Below are 21,737 nucleotides of genomic sequence, written 5' to 3' on the forward strand. Positions count from 1 at the left end.
TTTAACACTTTTAACAAAGAATTCCCTTCATAAATTGCTTTTTAATCAAACTCTCCAGCCGGCAAAAAAACGTTTAAAAAACGTTTTTCACAACGTTTGGAAAACGTTTTTTTCAGGTTGTATTTGTCGCATTTTAAAACGTTTTTTCACAACGTCAAAAAAACGTTTTTCAAACGTTTATAGATTACGTTTTTGCAAGGTGTTTAAAAAACGTTGTTTCTACGTTTTCTTCTAGCCACTTGAAAGACGTCTTTTTGGAACGAATAATGGACGTCTCTAGGACGTTTCCGAGAGGTTCTAATTTTTGTCATTTCGGTATGGTACGTTTCTGAGACGACTTAAAAACGTCTTTAAAAGTTATTTTAGATTAGTTTTAACACGTCTCTAAGACATTCTTTGCCAAAATAATTCCTATTCATTGCACTATTATGAGAAAGACCGTACACACATTTGAATTTTCTTTGAATGCTCTTTTCTATATAATTTTCTGGGTATGAAAATCTACAATCAGTATAAATTAAACGTAATGAAATCAAAAATTTGATGTTCTTTCTCTTCCGTCCTTCCTTTCTGGCATCTTTGTGATCATCATTCCAAACGTTTCCAGTATGATTGCTATTCGAAGTGTTAAAAAACGATATCTTGATTGCGATTTCTTTGGTCTCCTTCACACATTTGCGATCCTGAAAAAATTAAAAACGAATAGTAAATTTGATGTTTAAAGATTTTTTAGCTGCAGATGAGACGTTGAAAACTATCTTTTCTTTCCACGGGAAAAAGAATGCTCCAGAAGGATAAAGAAAAAACTTCTTAAATTTCATGGTCAAACTTTGTTTCACGAAATGTATTCTATAAAGGACTTTGCTAAATTATTGTCGTTGAGACAGGGGTGTTTCCAAGTCAAATTTCAGTAGTTTGAAGTACCAAGCTCACTCAGTGATGCAGGGGTATTAGCAAGAAATTATTAGCATAGTTTTGGAAAGATATTATTAAAGTCTTGTTACATTTCACCTACCTTTACTAGCATATTTTCGGTACTTTCTGCTGGCGACCACACAAAGTCAGCTGAGGATAGTCGCAATAAGGAAACCAATAATACACTCCAGCTTGAATCTGAGGGAAAAGAAGTTAAAATAAAAAGTTTTAACATAAAGTTTACTGAAGATTATGTAATTTTTCCAAGGTTTGCTCTCAAAAATAAATATCATCAGAATTTGAAACCTGAAATAAGCTACACCGATAAAGCCTCGAAGAATTAACTTAAATATCAAAAGCATTTTCAGTTTAATGTAAACTACTTACATTATCTAGTTGATTTTTGTAAAAGAACCAGCTTCTTCCAGTCTTCGTGCATGAAACATCCAACTTTGTTTGATTTTTGTTTTGAACTACAAGTGATTTCGAATTCGAACGTTTGAACGTTCGAACGTTCGAAAGCTGTCCAGAAAAGAAGTCATTCCATTGTTAATTCTGCAGACGATGGGGGCGGCGAGTGGGTGTTTATTCTATTACAAGTTTATATTCTACGGGTGGGCGATCTTACGAGGTATTCAAACAGGGAGTGGGCGTTTTATTAAAATATATTTTTTAAAACTTAAAGAGAAGTCAATAAAGTAAAAGAGAAAAAGATATATAGAATATCTCTCCTATATCTCAGAGCAGGTAGGTAAAGTCTCAGAAATTTTTTTGGGATAAAAGCTGAGAGGCGATGAAGTTATATTTATATATTTCAAATATAAATCTTGGGCACTACAACACTTTCGTCACAAAAAAACGTTTTATAGACGTTTAAAAAACGTTGATCAAAATCACGTTTAAATCAAGTTTAGCAAAAACGTTTCTTAAACGTTGTTAGCAAAACCTTTGAAAAACGTTTGGATTTTAACGTTTCAACAACGTTTTATAAACGTTATGAAATAACACGTTTTCTCTACAACGTTGAAAAAACGTTTTTAAAACGTTTTTTGGCAACGCGTTTTTTCACAACGTAATTTAAACCTAAAAAAAACGTTTTGAAAACGTTGTGTGCCGGCTGGGAGAGTAATTAAGAACTTAATTGCAAAAATCACGTTATGAACTTTAAAAAGACGTTAATAATATGTTGCATCACCTTCTTTTATAAAAAGTGCTAAGTTTTAATGGGTAATTAACCTTTTTGTTTCGAACTTTTTTCAAACTTTCCGCAAAGAATTGAACTATTTTAAATTTTGCGGAAAATTTTTCTAAAAAGATGTATCAAAAGTTATGACTGTTTTTTTAAGCAAAATCCAGATGAAAAGTTGATGAAAAACCACTATTTTGATGATTCCGAGACAAAGAAGCATTTACAAAAATTTTCCGCAAAAATTTTTATTGTTCGGTAAAAGATACACCATCTACTGCGAAAATTTTTTCAAAATGTTTTTTCTTCGCCGAAACTAAGCTCTTCCAAGTTGAAATACTCTTCCTCGCAAAAGTCTTCATTTTCTTCTTCATCAAATTTTTTCAATGCAATTTTTGAATTTTCAGATTCAGGAATAGTTTGTCTAACAGAAAATGTATAACATGCCATAGTTTTGTTGGTTACATCAGTCAGAAAACACATTTTAAACACGGCAATTATGAAAAATTCACTATGGTCAGAGCCCTTAAGGGCAGAAACTTTCACGGGCAGAGACTTTCGCGATTTTTGCCCCTTTGTCGTGAAAGTTTCCGCCAAGTAAGAAATTACACGAGAAATTCGCGAAGTTTTTTCCGCGAAAAGTACACTTTTTTTGCTATTTCATACTCAGTTTCAGTTTTTATGCATTTTTTATCGCCTTTTTGCCTGCAACATGAAATAACACAAGAAAGCCTAAGCGGCGTAAAGGCCCAGCAGTGTTGGCACTGTCAGCATATTTTTCCACTGCAGAATCGCCATACAACAGGAGCGAATTTTTTCAATGTATAGACTCGAATTTTGCAACCTCGCGAAAGTTTCTGCCCGCGAAAGTTTCTGCTTTTAAAGTATGCATTACATGCTAAATTAAGTTGGAATTCGGACGCTATTAACGTAGAATATTGTAAGAATATTTTTAGATGACTTCCCCTCAAAAAGTAAAGTTCTATGTTAAAATGAAAAAAGGTCATTCTTGAGGCGAGTTTTTATTTTCAAGTAGAAAAGTTGAGATTTCCTCCATTACATTAAATTAATTTGCGTTAGAACATGATACAATTTTGCTTAAATTCAGTAGCTAGACCTTGTGTTTAATTTCGGATCTCTGCTCGAGACACCCCTGTGTCACAGGCCCGTTGGGACCCCTACCTAATGGAAAATTTGGCTAAAATTTCTTCCCCGGTGGGTAAAAACGCCACAATTTTAGCCACACTGGAAAATTGACTTTGTTATCATTCTAGTTTGAAATTCAATGGAAAAAAATTGGCACTTTAAAACCCATCCCAACTGAATTTTTTTACCAGCGAACAATTCATAATATTCATGACGTAATGTGTTCTACGGAAAGACCCCGGTTTTTGCCAGTAGTGGCAAATTTTATACAGCTTTTGTCTAGTTTAAATTTGCCACTACTGGCTAAAACTGGGGTATTAAAAACGTAGAAAACATTGCGTCATGGATATTATGAATAGAATCGGATGTAATCTATCCCCATTGGGACTTCAATATAGATATTTCATTCCACAATGGAAAGAATTTCCACTGGAGCTGTAAGTCAGGGGTGTCTTGAAATTGCTCGAAGATTTATGAACAAGGAAGCTGGGCAAAATTACAAACGACATGTAGGGGAGATTGGAGCAATTTAATGATATAATGAGGAAAAATACTATAATGTTCTAAAGGGCTATGAATTTCACCAAAAGTTACTGCAATTTTAAAGCAATTCTTTGCCCAAAAGCTATCTGATTGCCTGTGCACCCAGTGCTACAAAGGGTACTTGAATAATGTAGATTACATAATAAATTTCTCGGAAATAAATTTGTTTGAGAGTTTAAAATTTCAGAAAACAAGTAAACTCCTTAGGTGAAAAAAATGACACATTAGCCATACACACTTTGAGAATCAATTCAAACAAATTGAACTTGTAAACAAATAACATAAACAAATTGTTTCTAACAAACAAAATTAAAAATAGTACATAGCATGTTAATTGTACATCAATCAAGATTACTTTACTTGCTCCTTCCTTAAACCCTTTTATACTAAAACCCAGTCTCTTTTGTAGCCAAAAATTAGGTGAACAACGAATTTGGGTGTATCTGTTAGACAAAATTATAACGATTTTACTAAAGCTTTGATTTTAATAGTATTTTGATGGGGGGGGGTCTGATTTATGAAACAGACACACAAACAAACATATATCTTCGTTTGAAAAACATAGAATAATATCAAAATGAAATTTTTGGAGAGTTATGCTCAATGTGATATTGTAAAATCAGTTTCTATTAGTCGAAGACGGGGGTTTCCCACGTATGTATTACAAGCATAAAAAGATGTTTGTATACACCCTGGAATCGAACCAAAAACTAATTATACATTGTACATTGTTTTCAAGCAAGTCATAAATATTTATGCCCAAAGTGTACATCCGAAAATCTCTCAACCGTGACTCCTGGCACACAGCAAAAGCTATCAGCCGAGGGGAAAAAATCAAAGAAAAATTGTAAAAAATTTTTTTTATTGGTATATCTAGAGAATTCATAACATAGTGGAAAAAAAATTCTCAGTGAGAACCTGGGGATTTTTTTACCATAATAAACCGTGTTATGAGGTTGCCTAAACTCTACCAGGCGATATTATTCGCCGTGGTAGTTGTGCTACATGTTAGAGCACAAGTGCCACAACCTCAGGCAGCATACAATGTAGCTGCTTATCGCCGAGAAGCTGAAAGCCAACCATCCGAAGGTGATATTTGTCCAGCCAAACAGTTTACAGTAGCTGCTAAAGGAATGTTAGCTGAAATTTTCTCCAAAGCACTCAAACGTAAAACTGACGAGGAAGTCGACTTTGAAGAAAAAGGCTGCAAAGGAGAAAGATGCTTCGCCAAATTATTTACGAAATTAACATGTAGATGTGAACTTCGTAGTGATAAAAATGAAGGTAAGCTTACGTATAACTTATTGATATTTATGTATAATTTATAAAATGAGCGCCAAACCCCCCGGGGGGGGGGGTACTAGGTTTGCGAGGTGACGGGTATGTCCGAGCCGAAAATCGAAAATCGACCCTTTGAGAGACAAAATTTTGGTGATTGTGGGACCCTTTGAGAGACTTTTTCCTAAATTTTGGTCCATTTTTCCAAATTTTGGTTTGATTTTCACCAAATTTTGGTCAAAATTTTTAGAAATCGTGACCCTTTGAGAGAGAAATCTTTGATTTTCGTGATATTGGGACCCTTTCAGAGACTAACTTTTGAATTTGTACCCCTTTGAGAGACTTTTGAGGAATGAGAAAAGGTACCCTTATGGCTCGCACATACCCGGCACCCATTTTGCCTAAGTAACCCCCCCGGGGCCAAACCTTTTGCAGTCCTTATTGGTCCTTGACTTAAGCCCAAATACCCTCTTCCTTGGATGCGTTTTTATCGCGTGGAGAAGAGTAGTCCAGATATCCAGACTGTATACACTCTTGAATACAGGGTGTCCAAAAAAATGGAAATCGAAGTTGAGATAGAGAGAAATTCTCCAAATCTTTTACGTAATTACTGTATCTCGCATATATATTAAGTACCGTTAACCTTAATAAGGGGGGGGGGTGGCTCTACTGTTCGACTAATTTTACTAGCTTCTGAAATAACAAGGCTTGATGAGAAAAGAAAAATTAATTTTATTTGGTTGTTTTGAAATAAAATCATTTTTGACCAAATATATCGCGCTCGATAAAGATTTTTGATAAATCTTTTTTGACTCTATTTGATGATTTCCAATTACACGTTTTTTTTTTTTATTAGAACGTCTTAATTTCAGCTGAGGCTGGATGTGCCTATTTTCTCATCAATTTTCAGCCTGAAATGTTCTTATTGACGTTCTTGAAATCGATTCGCTTAAAATCTAATGAAACCTTTGAATGTCGATACTGGGTTAAAAATCGAGTAAATTTACTATTATTTTTAGATGAGAGGAATAATTACAGTACTAATTGCACAAAATTCCTTAAGAAATCTAAAGATTTTTAAGTGAATTTGATCAAACTATTCGATTCTCAGGCTGGACATGTTCTTATAATGTTCTTAAATTTTTGGCAAATTTCAGCCTTAATGTTCTTACTAACTGGGTTCTAATAAAAAAAAACGTGTATGGAAGACTTTAGGATCTTTCTTTAAAGGCGGGATGGGGGTGAGGGGCGAGCGCTGACTTTGACGGCCGACGGAGACGTGCCCCGGAGTTAAAAAAGTTGACCCTGTCAGATATGAATTTTTGGTAAAATGGTTACCCTGTCAGAACGAAAAATTGAATTTTTTTCCAATTTTCACGCTAACAAGTGGCAAAAATGACTAAAAGTACTTAGACGAAAAACTGACAATTTTTCTATTTTTTTCCAAATAACCAAAGGTGGACCCTGTCAGATACACATCTTGAAAATTAGTAGATTTGGGATCCTGTCGGATATCTTCAGAGTCTAAAAAAGTAACCCTGACTAGCGGCACGTCCCTAAACCAATTTCGCCTAAGTGCCCCGGGCTTTAAAGATATAAAAATTAATTGATATCCTACTCTATTTTAGCTACCTATTCCAAACGATGGGCCAGGACAATCTATCGAAAGCTTGTCAAGAAAAATGCCTTTCTCAAAAGCGATGCCAAACTCAACAAAGAAACTGAGGACCTGGTTGTCCGTGTTCTCTGCAAGGTTGCTCGAGACATGAGAAACCAGTATTGTGATAGTTTGACTGGTAAAGACGATAAAGATAAGAACAAAGATGATGATAACCGAGACAAGGAGAAAGAAGACAAAAAGAAAGAAGACCAACACAAGTAAGTATTTTCTTTTAGCGCTACACGCTTTTTTTATAAGAATACACTTTATAAGAATGTCCATGATGAAAATGGCCAAAAATTTGAGAATAACGCTAAGAATATCATGATGAATTTTGCTACTCAAGCTAAGAATGCCATTTTTAGAGCATTTTCAATTATAAATTGTCAATTACCCCAAAGTAAGACTCACTCCTTTCACAAAAATGTCATTTCATGCTTGAGACGTATGTACTAAATGTTAAATCTAGTCTGAATTAGATCCTAACTTAAGAATGCTGTAAGAATATTTTAGGATGATTTTCCCAAAAAAGTTAAGAATATCCATGATGAAATGGATTTACACCATTCTTATAAAAAAAAGCGTGTATGTCTTTTGAAATCTTTTGGCCAGATTTGACTTTAAATTCGGCGTTTTTGTAAAACCGCACGATATTTGAGTTGTCCATCAAAAGGAGTAAAGTGGAGGGAGTATACTTAATATTAGGGTGGTAGACGCGAATTCGTCATTTGTGTTAATACCGAGTTTACATCTGCAATTTGGGCATTTACTAAGCTCATTTGACGTCAATTGATACTTCGACTATCAGTCGAACTGAAAGAGAATGGTATATGAGTGAAAATAGAGAGTCTATCACCATCACCATACTTCCCTAACACCCTGCCTGGAAGTGCTTGGGATTCGAATACAGTCCATTGCGGTGCAAGTCTGTGATCGAAACCTTCACACTACCAATCGGTAAAATGTTAGTGAGACACAGTCATTTGTAATCTAAAAGATAGGGATCAGAAAAAATGTTGTTTTTTAGTTTCGCCAAACGTAATTTCTCCCGTCTGTCCAGGAAACCCAATGTTGATGCTTTTTTAGTACAGTTCAGTAAGAAAGTTTTGGATTGTTTGTCTGTACAACATATTGATTGTGATTTACTTTTGCTTTTTTGATAGGGATCATGAAGATTGCGAAGAGAAAATTGACGAGATCCAAGATGACAAAGAGAAAGAGAAAATCAAGAAGAAGGAAGAAGCTAAACAAAATATCTTAGCCAAATGTCTGGATGCTACTCAAACGGTCATTGCTTTCTCTAAGCAGAAACCAAAAGAACCAGTTGTCATGATGGAGCCAGTCCCTATGGTTGGTGGTCCAGGTTAGTACATAGAAAGGTTACGTAACTTAAAAAAGAAATCATTGGCTTATTGGACTATTCCAGAAAAAATTTGTACTCAAAATGTTTAGAAGGTCTTTTTTGGAAAATGTGACCGGCCGCCCTGAATTTTTGGACCACCCTGGATTTTTTTCACCTCGTTTTGCTGACCTCCCTGGTTTTTTCACCTCAATTTTCTGACAGCCCTTGATTTTTACACTTGAAAAACCAGATGACACACCTTCTCAACATAGGAGGTACAGATTATTTCTAGAATAGCCAGGTTACTAAAAAGTTATTCAAGTTAAGCAAACGAGTTGAGTAAATTTCATACTTAAGGTTCCTTAACATTGAAATTCTGTTACCCAAATTTTGGTAATTCAAGTACACGTTTATACTGTAACCATTCATTCTTATAAAACCATATAACCATTCTCTGAAAAAACTCCTCAAAGCTACTTTAACCATCAAAAGGAATGACATTTTTCTATTTATTCAGCTGCTCCAACTCTTTTCATGTTTTTTTTAAGGTTCATTGCCTCCTCAAGAAGGTAAATCTCGTGGTATCATGTCAAGGATCAAGAATAAACTGTTCGGCAAGAAGAAACCAAAGATTGCAGCCGTCGCACCCGCAGCTTTCAAACCACAACCGCCAAAGATTGTCGGAGGACCTGATTCCATTCCACCTTTCTTGAAGAAGCACACCAAAGAAGATGAACCAAAAGAGCCAGAAGCCGCATCACTACCAGTCATTGATGCTGTTAAAGGTGTTCGCAATGAGATCAATAAATTTCTAGCGGCCCTTGAAGCAGCTGGTCATACCACTATGTTCGAAGTCCGATTCTACGTTGATGTTGCCAAATGTTTTAAGGCCCTTCTCGATGAAGCCTCCAAAGCGCTAGATGATGATCCAGCAGCTGCTAAAATCGTTGAAAACATGTGTCATACTTTTGATCTGAAGATTCGCCAATACTTTATCGATCATTTCCGAGGAAGTGATTTGAAGACCAGGAAATTGATTTACCAGATTTTCAGTTTCAACAACCGTGAGTTCACACAACCTATTGTAAATTTCATTAATGAGTTGGAAGATGAATCAAGTGATGACGATGATGAGGATGATGATCATGATCACCCAGAAATCTTCGATTCCGATGTCATTATCCTGTGCCAAGAACCAAGACTGAGAGGCATCGTCTGTTACAATATTGATGTCACGGTGAGACTATATGTTGAATTTTGTTAATTCCGCGGATCAAACGAAATGTTACGTTTCTAACTACTTCTATTTGGTTGATTTAAGGCCTATTTGCGCAACTATAGACGCTTTCAATGAGCGCCCCGTCAGCATATTGAACTGACTACCCAATTCCCCTCACATGACCACTATACCACAGCGCCACGCTCCATTCACACGAATTAATCGACACCAGCCTTTTAAAGTCCGTTTCGACTGTAGGATAGGTTATATTGCTTTGCAGCTGAATAGTTCAAAATAAGATTGAGATTTAATCGTGAACACAAGTTTTATAAGTAGAAATTTTTTAACAACTCACACCGCAAGAGTTGTTAAAAATCAATTCTTTTTATTGCAGCTTTGGAACAAATACTGATTAACCTTGTATGTATTCCTTTATTCATAGAAATGTGACGCTAAAGGTGTTTTGGAGGTTGCCAAGATGAACATTCAATTTAAGTCTATTTTCGTTCCACCTGGTATGTTAGTCCGTATCAAACGTGACGGTAAAAAACGTAACATTAATGGATTAAGAGGTATCGGTGTGTGGTCACACAGGAAACGATTTAATGCTGCTATTGAGATCAACACCTTCACTAAAGGACAATTCAAACAAATGAACGGCGATGACGATGATCCAATCAAATTTGGTGATGACTCCATTACCATTGAAACTGGTAAGAGTTTGATGTTGTTTTATATTTCAATATCTCCTAAAAGGGATACTATTAACAAAGTTACTTTTCTGTCTTTAGATAGGTGTTCCCCAACTTTAATGTCTTACTTACATCATAATTATTTATTCAAAAAAATATCTCAATACTAAGTCATAGTTTCAATGGAATAAACAAATTTTGCAGGTTTAAAGCCTTATCCACGAAAGATTTTTAAGGGAATTCCAAATAATATTTAAAGATCCCCTTAGTTCTGTTAGCTGAACACTCAGAGCGAATCCTTGGCGAGTTTTAAAAACATAGTGCTTTGTTCTCAACCAATTATGACATCATGTCCAGGCAAAGTATACATTTTATGTCGTTTCTATTTTAGAAATTGATGATGACGAAGAAAATGAAGAACCAGGTAAGCCGATGGCCGAGTGGTCAAAGGCGTCAGCGCCACAAATCAGGGGCTCCCAGTTCGATTCCCCGCTCCTTCCAATGATCTGTTCAGTTTGAGATAGCCGAGCCGGCTGGCCGTGGATCCCGTGAAAAATCTCTAAGTGCTAGATTACTAAGCTATTTCGCGTAAAATTCTATTAATCTCCTCGAGTTGATTGTTTTTTTTTTTGGGAGGGGGATGACCTCGAGGTCTTAAAGATAGCCGACAGCCCGCACAAATAAGTTGCTTTGATGGACTAATAGTGGGATCTTCAACAAACCAAATTGCACTCGACGCTGTAATATTTCAAAAGCTCATTCTGATTGGTCCTTTCAACGGCTTCAGTTTTTAAGGCAGGGAAAGTTGTTAAGTACTATTATTGACATTGAAAGTCTAAATTGGGAAGAGACCAATATTTATGAATAGTGAAACCAGACAGTGGAGAGTAACACTTTTGATCTCTTCTTCGTAGAACCAAAACCAGAGCCAGGACCGGCACCACCAGAGCCAGAACCTCCAGCGCCAGCACCTGAGCCTCCAGCACCAGCACCTGCACCTGAGCCTGAACCAGGTAAAATTTTTACACAACTGTTACTGTAGATGATCATCATCATCCTTCGATCTAGGTCAGATTAGATGATGATGAAGAGTGGGCCCAAGTTTAACAGGAAGAGTTGACGTCAAAATGTATTCATTTGTGAGAAAATCAATGCAAAGACTTTGAACATTATGACGTCAATTCTTCATGGTGAACTCTATATCCCATAAATAGTAACATTCTTTACTGTTCAATATTTTCGGATACATAGCTTTCGTAGAGGCTATTTCAAAAATAAGCGTCACACAATGAATTTGATGACAATTGAGCATTTTCTTTTTGAAGTTACGTCACAAAATAAGCATATCACTTTTGAAAAAATAATAAGAACAAAAACCAGATTTATTGGCCATTTCACAGTCGAAATGGATCATGGGTAATCAGGACTGATTGCGTCTTTAAAACGGCTTTCTGTTGGCTAGACGCAATAATCTTCAAAAATTTTAAAAACTTTGGACCAATAGCAAGTCGTCATTTGCGCACAGTGGTCCTGATTACCCATTAAGCTTTGCAACTCTGAAATAACCTATGAGCATACAAATTGGAATCATGCGTTGGAAATATTTTAGCTTTGAAAGGATAATAAACCATTCATTTGGATGCTGTCTCATCTAACATGAAAAATATTGGACGTGCGATAAAATATATTGGACGAAGACCAATTCATGATATGCAGAGTCTTCTGAGAACTTTTAAAATGTTCCACCCGATTCATGATATTCACCATTACAATGTCTTCGGTGGACCTAACAGCTGATTGGTTGAAAGTGATGTATTGACTGATTTTACGTCGCTTGCAACCAATCATCTATTGGGTCCGTGATGTAATTTCAGAAGACATTGTAGTGGTGCATATCATGAATGACTGCTTATTATGTTTCTCAAAAATTCATAAATTCTCTATAAAACCACCAGCACCAGTACCAGAGCCAGAACCAGAACCAGAAATTCCCTATGAATGTCGAGACACGGCAACAGTTATGAACAGTGACGGACGTGGCAATGCCGTCTATTTGGACCGTCACGACGTCAATTGTGCTGATGGAGAAGCTATTGCCGGATTCAAATTACAACGTAAATCAGGAGGTGGTAAATACCAAATCAAATACAAGTGCTGTAAAACTCCAGTTGCCGGTACATCCAAGCAGGTATATTAAGCGCAAAAGCAATACTTGACTTTCGAATTGAATCATATTTTCGATTCCGCGCAGTAAACAAAACAAAAAAGCTGCCGTACGGATAGCGAGCACCTCACTAAAAACCGGGATTTTTCATCTCGTTTCTTTCTACGTTGATTGCGTAGAAAAAAACGCGGATGACGTCTAGTATAGGATACCGTACGGCTAGCAATTTTAATTTTTTAATGATTTTTTTTGTGCGAATTAAATGAAATTAAAGGTTATTCGAAATCCTTCACGGGATTAATTTGGTGATAGGTAGTAATACTCGCATTTTTGAAAAATCAAACTCAATAAGTCTGAGTAGAAAAACAAGACCAAATAATATAACAACATGTGAATATGTATAGTGAAAAAAAAATAATTATTTTTTAAATTCATCTTACCTTTTCAAACTTAATTTATTTTCCAGATCTCTAACCCCTTCACCGACGATGGCGGTGGTGGTATGGTGTATTTGGATCGCCAAAACATTGATTGCAAGAACAGTTATTTGAACCAGTTCAAATTAAACAGAAAACCAGGAGGCGGCAAATACAGGTTCATGTACACGTGTGTTGATATCCCTGGAGAAAAACAATGTCAAGCATTAACTACAACTTTCAACAGTGATGGCGGAGGTAAGGGCGTGATGTGGCGTGTCTATTTCATTTCAAATCTTTCTACAACTAACCTCCATAATTTACTTGAGACGCCAAAGACTAAAAATTAGACTCCATAACGCCAGTTATTTTTTCTGGTCCTTTTTGGAGAGTAGAGGGTTATCTTGTCAATCTCTATAGTTCGAAATCATATTGCTCGATTGACGATTGACCTGGTAGTAATAGTATGTGATGCTGTGTGATGTAAATTATTCTGAGCCACATTATTAAGAATTGAAGGATCACTCTAACTAACAATATTGGCCCGTCGGAATTCTCATCAATATATAAGACATTATCTGATACCTTATCGGCCAAAACTTAGTTGGCACTAGCCTAAGTGACTAAATTTTGGCTTGGTGACTAAAATTAGGGCCGACTAAAAATTTGGGCCAAATTAAAAGTTTATCCCTTTATAATTAAGCTTTCCTTAATCCGCTTTTCATATCGGCATTACTTTAACAAAGAATGTAATGTAATGTAAATTTTAAAATTAGGGCGGACTAATAATTAAGGCCGACTAAAATTAAGGCCGACTACGTTGTGGCCGATAAGGTATTCCGATGGTCGATTGGCGACCATCCACACTTTAAACTTTAGAGGAGCAGGTCTATTTCCCATTCCAGATACTGATTATTTTCCTCAACTCCGGGGCTTAAGCGTATCCAGCCGGCACACAACGTCAAAACAACGTATATATGACGTCCCTAACGTTCAAACAAGAAGCCGGAGCGACGTGAAGGTCCAGCTGACGTACCAGGTTCCTTAAGTGACGCAAAAAAATTTCCTTCCCATCCTCCACTCCGAGCTTCTATTCTTTGACACTTTCTTTATATTGCTATTGTTTTTGATGCATTTCCCGAAATTTCGAAATCTTTGCCGCTGATGGGATTCGAACCCACTATATACAAAGCACCTACGATTAGAACGCCAGCGCCTTAACAACTCGGCCATCGAGTCACAACTACATTAAGGAGTTCAAAGTTCCTTTTAAACATGGTATTTACTCCAAACTCTACCCGGAGGCTAAAACCCTAACCACGGGTTAACTCCCATCCCCAACCCTACCTGAAACAACCCTTTAATCTAACCAGGAAATTTGACTATACTACTAATTCAATCCAAAACTTAGGTCAAACATCGCGCGGGTAGGCGGGGCAAAAACTCTAGATCGGCGGTTGGTTGCCTGGACTTGTTAATTTGTTGCGTGCACAGGCCCCGACAAAGACAAAATCTTTTCGATCAGTTGCTTTTTAAAGGTCCATTCTGCTGCGCGCTGGACCAATAACATTATTTGAACGTTAAAACAACGTTGTGTGCCAGCTGGGATCGAAATTAAATTTCTACAATGGGCACAACATAATATCAGGGAGGACTTCGTCGGGAAAAAATATCCGTCACTTGGCCAAAATTTCGTCACTTTTCCCCGACGAAGTTTTCCCCGATAAGGTAGCATATTTTTGTCTGGAAGATCGGCGTTTTTTTACCGTTAATTTTTAAAATGAAAATTGAGAAATAAAATATTTAATCCTTGGGACAAAAAAAAAAGCATAAATAATAAGATTTGTATGAAAGTCTAACTCATTTATCTATCTATCTAGGTAAAGGAAATACAGTGTACTTGGATAGACACGATGTTAAATGTCCAGACCAAACTTTCTTATCGCAATGGAAAATCAAACGTGATGGTAAAGGAGATAATGTCCGATTTGAATTCTCTTGCTGTAAAGGTGCACCTGCTCCAGGTAATATTGATATATTTTCGGCTGACCGTAATTTTGGTGAGATATTTGGAACGTTAAATAAGCTTGCAACAGTCTCGAATTTGGATCTATTTTATACTATGCTTTTAGTCATAACTCAACTCGAGATAAACCGATTCAATTTACTTTGTTACTCCCCAAAAAAAGAAAGAGATATCTTTGCAATTTTGTGTTAGAAAGAATTGAATGTTCAAATTAACCGATGGTAATCTCTTTCATCTCAAGCACCTGAGCCAGAACCAGCTCCAAAGCCAGGACCACCAGAAGAACCAACCAAACCAGAAGCTGATATCATTGGCAAGCCTGACCGTAAGTCTTTTACCACAAACATCTTCATTTTGAGCAAAATAACTTTTCAAACTCTGTTCTCTTTAGCCAAAAGCACTCTTTCTCTTAAATGGAGTATTTCTACTGTAGAAAACGTTCTCTTGGACACCCCTGTCTCACAGTCCCAATAGAAGTTCTTCCCCTCAGTGGGGATAAAAATTTCTATCGAATGAAGATAGAAATTCTATTGTGGGCCCAAAAACTGGGTATAGTTTTCGAGTGCAAGTTTTTCCATTGAATTTAAGGTGGGGATGAAATCAAATTGAATTTCCCAGTGGGGTTGAAATTGAAGGGTATTATTTTTTTCCACCAGGGACGAAATTTTGGGCAAACTTCCCAGTGGGGCTGGGTCATATTGGCAGATGATTTACCACAAACATTTTTTTCATGTCAATTTTTACAACGTATTGTTCTTTGTGTTTATCACATCCCGTATTCTTTTTCGAAATCAATTTTTCAAATTTTATTTGGTACAAACTATTAAATAAACTTTCCGCTGGAGTTAAGCTCAAAAATAATTCAAGGATAAACCTAGCACTCAATTTAGAGGTGACAATTAATGTTTTTCTAATATTGCGTTCACATTAAATTATTCTAATAGGATTCAACCCATCAACCAACAATCTCCTTGGTACAATTGATCTGATGAAGAAAGAATTCACTTTCACATTCGATATCAAACCAAATAAAAAACTGGCTGGCTGGAGAAAGATCTTGCACATCAACAACAACGGAAAACCTTGTTGTGCTGTTGGAAGTAGAATCCCAGGTATCTGGTTCAACTCAAATAGTTATCGTATGCACATCTGTTTTGCTATCAATGGAAAAGGAAATGATTGTTGGAACGATCCTAAAGATCTTCCCGAGAAGAAATTCTCAAACATCAAAATCGAACAATCGAAAGAAGATGGGAAATACATTTTCAGGATTTACAAAGATGGAGAAGAAGTCTTCAAAAAGGATAATACTAAGGGCGCCCAAGAGTTTAAAGATGCCAAGTTGTATGGTTCCTTCGGTGGTGGCACTTTTGCTAACGTTGACTTGAAAGGCGTTGTATTCCAAAACTCAGGTAATCAATTTGTAATTTGTATGAAAAAAAGAGAATTGTCTGACAAGGTTCACAGGAATCTCACAACAGTTTGTAGAGCCTGATAAATTTGACGTCGACACTTCAGTAGACGACATCAATGGCTGTAAAATAATGTAGACAATAGAGTCGGCCGTATAATCAGATGCTTCCTATAGAGCTAGAAAAGCCAGCGGGTGTATTTGGCCAATTTCATTAGAAATAATAGCTTTAAAGAACGTCATTTTAACTTATATTTTAAGATTTGTGTAAACAGCATTTTTAACCAAAATAAAGAACTAAAGAACTTTGTCCACATTCGACGCCGCTTGAACAAAAATTTTCAGAAATTATTTTGTTTATTCTGCTATTTTAGCATGGAAGCATTATATAAAAAAATATCTTTTTAAGTGAATATACATATGCGAGGTGTATATGAGCCAGGAAAGGCAGCCACAAGTTTTATCTAAGTCTGAATTTCGGTAAGACAATGGCGATCTACTCTGTTCCAGAGTATAACGTAGCATAGTGCGTACGTCGTACGTCTACGTATACGGAAATAAGTTTTGAAACTTCGTTAGATATCGGGTTTACAGACAATACTGAACCCTCTTTTCACTTTCACTCTACAGAGCCTGAAAAGCCAGCAGACGAATCAAAGAAGGAAGGCGGTGATGATAATGAAGATGATGATGAAGTTGAAGAAGAAGAAGAGAAAGAAGATGAAGAAGAAAAAGATAAAGATGATGACAAGAAAGATGATGATGACGATGATGACAATGAACAACCTGATCCTGAAGATCCTAAAAAACCAGCAGAACCATCAACTGGTACAGACACTGATAAAGGTAATGCGCCATTGATTATAAAATTGACACTCTTTAATTCGACGTTCTCTAACTCGACGTTCTACTATTCGATATGCTCAATCGACAATATTGAAAGTCATCGTACGTAAACAAGAAACTCTCATAAACGACACTCTAAAATTCGATACTTCAAAATAATCTCTTATCGATGAAAATCCTTTTTCCTTTTGAAGATCGGATTAGACATAAACGGTGAATAGAGGATTTTCAGGTCTTTTCAGCCACTATTATGGAAAGGAGAAATCCTTCGATTGCTTTTACGTAATAGTTATTGAGATTTTTTTGCCTAACATTAAAAAATTATGCAAAAAAATTCGGAAAGAGTGAAATATTTCTGTATTGTACATGAGCTTGCGTCTGAGAACTGGTTTATCGGTGACCCAAAAAATGCACTTTTTGTGTCGGAAAAATATTGTCTTTTTTAATAATCAGATTGCTGATATTTTTTGGATCGCCGATAAAAACTTATATAACTTTAGTCATATTATAAATCGGCGCAATTCACTGATTACGAAATAGGATAATTTGAAGGTGAAATAAGCCTTCGTAAAGATATTTAGATAGTTAGAATATAATCAAAAACAAAGTCAATTATTGAAAACACTTCCAAAGTTCATTTTTTGTTGCTTTTTATACAGAGGTTGACGTTAAGAAAGGAAATATTATTGGAAAAATCGCCAAGATCAAGAAAGAATTCTCTATCTCAGTGGAAATCAAGCCATCAGATGTTGTCAATGATGAAGCTAATATCATTATTTTGACTGATAATGATAAGAAAAACAAACTTGGAACTCCCGGTATCTACTTCGAGAAGAACAAATTGGAGCTCAGAGTCTGTATGGCTGGTCTTCACAAAAACATGCGTGATTGCCACAAGACCAAGGAGATTCCCAAAGATAAGTTCACCAATGTCGTTGTCAAACAAGTCCAACGTATTGATGATAAATATCAATTTTATGTTTTGATTGATGGCAAAGAAAGTCAAGATTCGATCAAGATCAATGATAAACCAACAGTGTACGAGAATGTTGAAATGTCGGCTAGTGGTAAAGATACTACACCTGCCAAAGCTGTCATCAAAGATGTCCAATTCAACAATGTTGGTATGTCATTAAATTACTGTCTTTTGCAGTTTTATATAATACCGCTATACCTCTGCCATAAAATTTCCCTAGTATTATCTCCATAATGAAACTACCCTTTATCTCCATCATAAATCATCCCCAAATTATCTCGATCATAATTTTTTACAGAGGACGATGATGATGATGATGAATCAGACAAGGATAAAAAGCCCAAAAATCCTGATATGGATCCAATCGAATTCCCAGGTGGTAAGTAATTTTCTATTCAAACTACTTACCTGTCCCTACGCAAGCCGACCAAGCTGCTAGGCATTGATAGTTGTATTTATGATATGCACCACTACAACAGCTTCCCAAAATTATGTAGCATTCGTGACATGACTTCAGAAAACATTACAGGGATGTATCCCGGAAGTATATGTCACGTGAGGTGATATTTTACCGAACTGTTATTTTGTGAACTTATTTGTCAAAGATATCTACGAGACTTTTCATTAAGGCACGCGTGATAGAGAAGTCGACATGCTTCCTTTTGTATCAAGAGGTGGTCTAAAGTAACGACACCCAATGCCGTGACCAAGCTCAATATGTTAATTAATAATTACCATGGCATGAAAATATTTTGCGCACTTCTTGGCCACACTGACCACTTGTATGACTTACATTTGAAAATATTTTCGAAACTTATCTAGATATTTTTTTCTTTTTAGAAATAAAACCAAAGAAAAATTTACCAATTGCTAAGGTGCCAGTAGTGAAGAAAGAATTCATGGTGTCTTTTGATATAAAACCATTGGCGAAAACAGGAGGATGGACGAATGTCTTTAGAATTCAACAAAAGGGACATAAAGATTGCTGCAGTTACGGTGATCGTATCCCAGCTGTTTTCATGAGACCTGGTGATACTCGATTACATATTTCTTACTCCGTCAGTGGAGCTGGTAATCGTTTCTTTGATACCGCACGCCTGGCTATCGGCAAATACCATAAGGTTGTTATCCAGCAACGAAAACAAATCAATGGAAAATACAGGTACGTGATTCATGATATTCATGACGTAATGTTTTATAGCACCCCAAAAAAAGACCGGGTGTTTGGCACTAGTTTTGAATTTAAACAATAAGACTAGCGGTAAACGCCCTGGCTATTTTGGGTGCTTCCGTATGAAACATTACATCATGATCTCTACTTGACTTTAATAACGGAAGTATGTTCAGTTTTAAAACTGACAAGTCCGCTATTTTTATTTCCTAGTGCTCCACCCCTGGTTGTCAACCACTAGGTTCAAATGGAATTGATCAAATTTTGAAATTGAAGTCAATCCCAGTCTAAATTCTTGACTTTGTGGTTAATTCGGCTTATAATTTGAAGTTATGTTTCGAAAAAGTGAACATTTTATGTTCCACGTCAGTAACATTATTACACTAATTTCTTTTTTTGCAGATACTCTATTGACATTAACGGACGTGAGGTTTACCAGCAAGAGAATACTAAAACAGCAGATTTCAAAGATTGCCTAATGTGGGCCAGCGATGGCTTCTACAAAGCGGGCAATGCTATGCTTAAGAACATTGTCTTCCAGAACCTTGGTAATTACACAATAAGAATCTTTATTTTATGAGAACAATAATATACAAAAATAACAAAAGGTAGGAACGACAAAAGAACAAAGGAGTGAATGAACAGCAAGAACAATCGATTCTTTCTTCTTCATCTTTCACGTGTTCATAAGATTGCCCAGCTTGCACACAACGTTGTTTTAACGTTCAAATAACGTTATTTGGACGTTGTGAATGTCACATGGACGTTGTTTTGACGTTGTGTGCCGTCTGGGTGTACTTAAAGTCTTACGAGCTCTCTTAAGTATAGAACAGGTTTCAAAATAGCCTTACCAACGATTTTTCGTACATGTGAAAAAAAGTAACAAAGAAAAAAAAAGGGATTTTTCGTATGATCTTAAAGTAGAATTTTAGGTACATGTGAAAAAAGCTAAGTTCAGGTACCTTGTAATGCTGAGTTATTTCCCATTTTAAGAGACTTTAAATTCTCCCTGGCTTGTTTATTTTTTCTTCTCGACAAATTGAGGATTTTTACGTAAATTTTACTTCACTTTTTCTTACAGAGCCACGAGAAGGACCCAAAGATGGAGATAGCTTCGAGCAAGAAAAAGGTAATTCAGTTAAGCATCATCTGGTCGGGATAGTACTAAATCTTTTACTGAAATAAATTCAAATGTTTGGATAAAGAAAGCTATGGCGAATAGATTTAACGTAATTCAGTAAATTCTATCAAACCTTTACTTCTACAACAAGGTAGTGCTTGAATTATATGGTATTTTGTTTACCTATTCTTTTAAACCCATATTTTCTGACTGAAAGCAGAAAAGAAATGTAAAGAAATCCTGCTCACTCGATGCTTTGACCGGATCAAAAACGATACTGCAACTTTCTATCATATAAAAAACCCAGAAAATTGAAGGTCGGACTTAAAAGCTTTTGTGTCTAAATACAGGTCATTTTTAAAAGACTAATATTTCTTTAAAATAATACAGAGTACGAACCAAAGAAGAATAACGCTGTTGCAGGACGAAGCAGACAAACCAAAGATTTCCTTATTAGTTTTGAAGTCAAGCCAATCGATAAGGAAAAATCCTGGGCAAATATCTTCAGAGTTACAAATAAGGATAAAAATTGCTGTCAAGTAGGACTACGTGCCCCAGCTGTATGGTTCCGGCCAAATAGGTTAGTATTCATTATTTTCCAGGAAAAAAAATCCATCACTCGGTATTCGACGTAGTATTATATTCTCTACCTGACGAAAATACTAAGGAACCACGTGTAGTTGAATGTGAAGGGCTTTAAGCACGCGGTTTGACTTTTGGAATAATTATAACACCTTTGTTGCAAAAAAGAAATTATTGTTACAAGAATTTTATAGATTATATTATAGTGTTTGGATGATATATGGTCTAAAAATGTCCTTAATCTGGCGCACTTTCAATTTAGATTTTTTGAGGTGTGACACTCGATAGGGATAAATTCACTTTACCATTATGCCTTGAAATTCCTTATTCTCTAACGACCCCTTCCAATAGAAGCCCTGTTTCTGGGAAAATGAAAAAAAAAGGAAGATTAATTTTTGGATAGTTGTGGTTTAAGTCTCATCAGATCCATTACATTTCTAACGGTTCTTGTTGCTGAAGATGATGACATCAGAAGGATTATACTCAATTGATTAGTACTAGTAATCGTATGGTTTGGAGTGCAATTAACGATTAATCACGAGTAACAAAGGAGAAAATAGTAATTTAGCAAATTACGGTATTTTCTCCTTTGTTACGAGTGATTAATCGTTAATTGCACGACAAAACATACGATTCCGAGGTAATCGTCAGTAAATAATCATTAGTAAATCATAGTTTTTTTGTAAACATTCGAAAACCTCCTTTTTTTCTTTTGTTTAAAAAGAAAACATTGCAGTGTAATTTTTCTTTGTTTTCAATTAAAAGAAGCTATTGTAACGTAAAATTTCTTTGTTCTTTTTTATATTGAAGCAAACAATGTCTTTGTTTTTTATTATATAGTAAAAAAAAGTCTCTGACACAGGACTTTGGAGAGAAAAGAATAAGGGGACAAAAGTGTCCCCCCGCCGAAGAGTGCAAAAAGTGGTAATAGTGCAATTAACGATTAATCGCACTCCTCTAAACCAATCAGATTCGAGTAATTTTGCACGGCTGACGATTACAATAAAAAATAGCGATTAAATTTCTTCAATTCAAACCGTTTTT

The 21,737-nt window shown here is 35.8% G+C and overlaps 1 protein-coding gene and 1 long non-coding RNA gene across 3 annotated transcripts in view; one reads left to right on the forward strand and one right to left on the reverse strand.

The window, feature by feature from the left end:
• Positions 1–449: 449 nt before the first annotated feature.
• On the reverse strand, positions 450–1,454 carry LOC136798387 (uncharacterized). Its single transcript, XR_010845382.1, has 3 exons — positions 1,303–1,454; positions 1,016–1,113; positions 450–683 (listed from the first exon to the last, which is right to left on the reverse strand). It is a non-coding gene; the product is annotated as an uncharacterized lncRNA (long non-coding RNA).
• Positions 1,455–4,545: 3,091 nt separating this feature from the next.
• LOC136798434 (uncharacterized) overlaps positions 4,546–21,737 on the forward strand; it is a 41,427-nt gene continuing 24,235 nt past the window's right edge. For both annotated transcript variants that reach the window (XM_067055042.1, XM_067055043.1), the window contains exons 1-19: positions 4,546–5,074; positions 6,697–6,946; positions 7,892–8,091; positions 8,619–9,307; positions 9,732–10,002; positions 10,373–10,405; positions 10,896–10,994; positions 11,937–12,169; positions 12,612–12,819; positions 14,442–14,585; positions 14,829–14,912; positions 15,532–15,999; positions 16,629–16,844; positions 17,504–17,968; positions 18,119–18,199; positions 18,661–18,982; positions 19,394–19,539; positions 20,073–20,120; positions 20,502–20,691. In XM_067055042.1, the coding sequence (XP_066911143.1) occupies positions 4,741–5,074; positions 6,697–6,946; positions 7,892–8,091; positions 8,619–9,307; positions 9,732–10,002; positions 10,373–10,405; positions 10,896–10,994; positions 11,937–12,169; positions 12,612–12,819; positions 14,442–14,585; positions 14,829–14,912; positions 15,532–15,999; positions 16,629–16,844; positions 17,504–17,968; positions 18,119–18,199; positions 18,661–18,982; positions 19,394–19,539; positions 20,073–20,120; positions 20,502–20,691 (4,481 nt within the window). In that variant the 5' untranslated portion in view covers positions 4,546–4,740. The remainder of the gene's footprint in view (positions 5,075–6,696; positions 6,947–7,891; positions 8,092–8,618; positions 9,308–9,731; positions 10,003–10,372; positions 10,406–10,895; positions 10,995–11,936; positions 12,170–12,611; positions 12,820–14,441; positions 14,586–14,828; positions 14,913–15,531; positions 16,000–16,628; positions 16,845–17,503; positions 17,969–18,118; positions 18,200–18,660; positions 18,983–19,393; positions 19,540–20,072; positions 20,121–20,501; positions 20,692–21,737) is intronic.

The sequence above is a fragment of the Clytia hemisphaerica genome, unplaced genomic scaffold (assembly GCF_902728285.1).
Source record: "Clytia hemisphaerica strain Z4C2 unplaced genomic scaffold, Clytia hemisphaerica genome assembly, whole genome shotgun sequence".
Lineage (NCBI taxonomy): Eukaryota > Metazoa > Cnidaria > Hydrozoa > Leptothecata > Clytiidae > Clytia > Clytia hemisphaerica.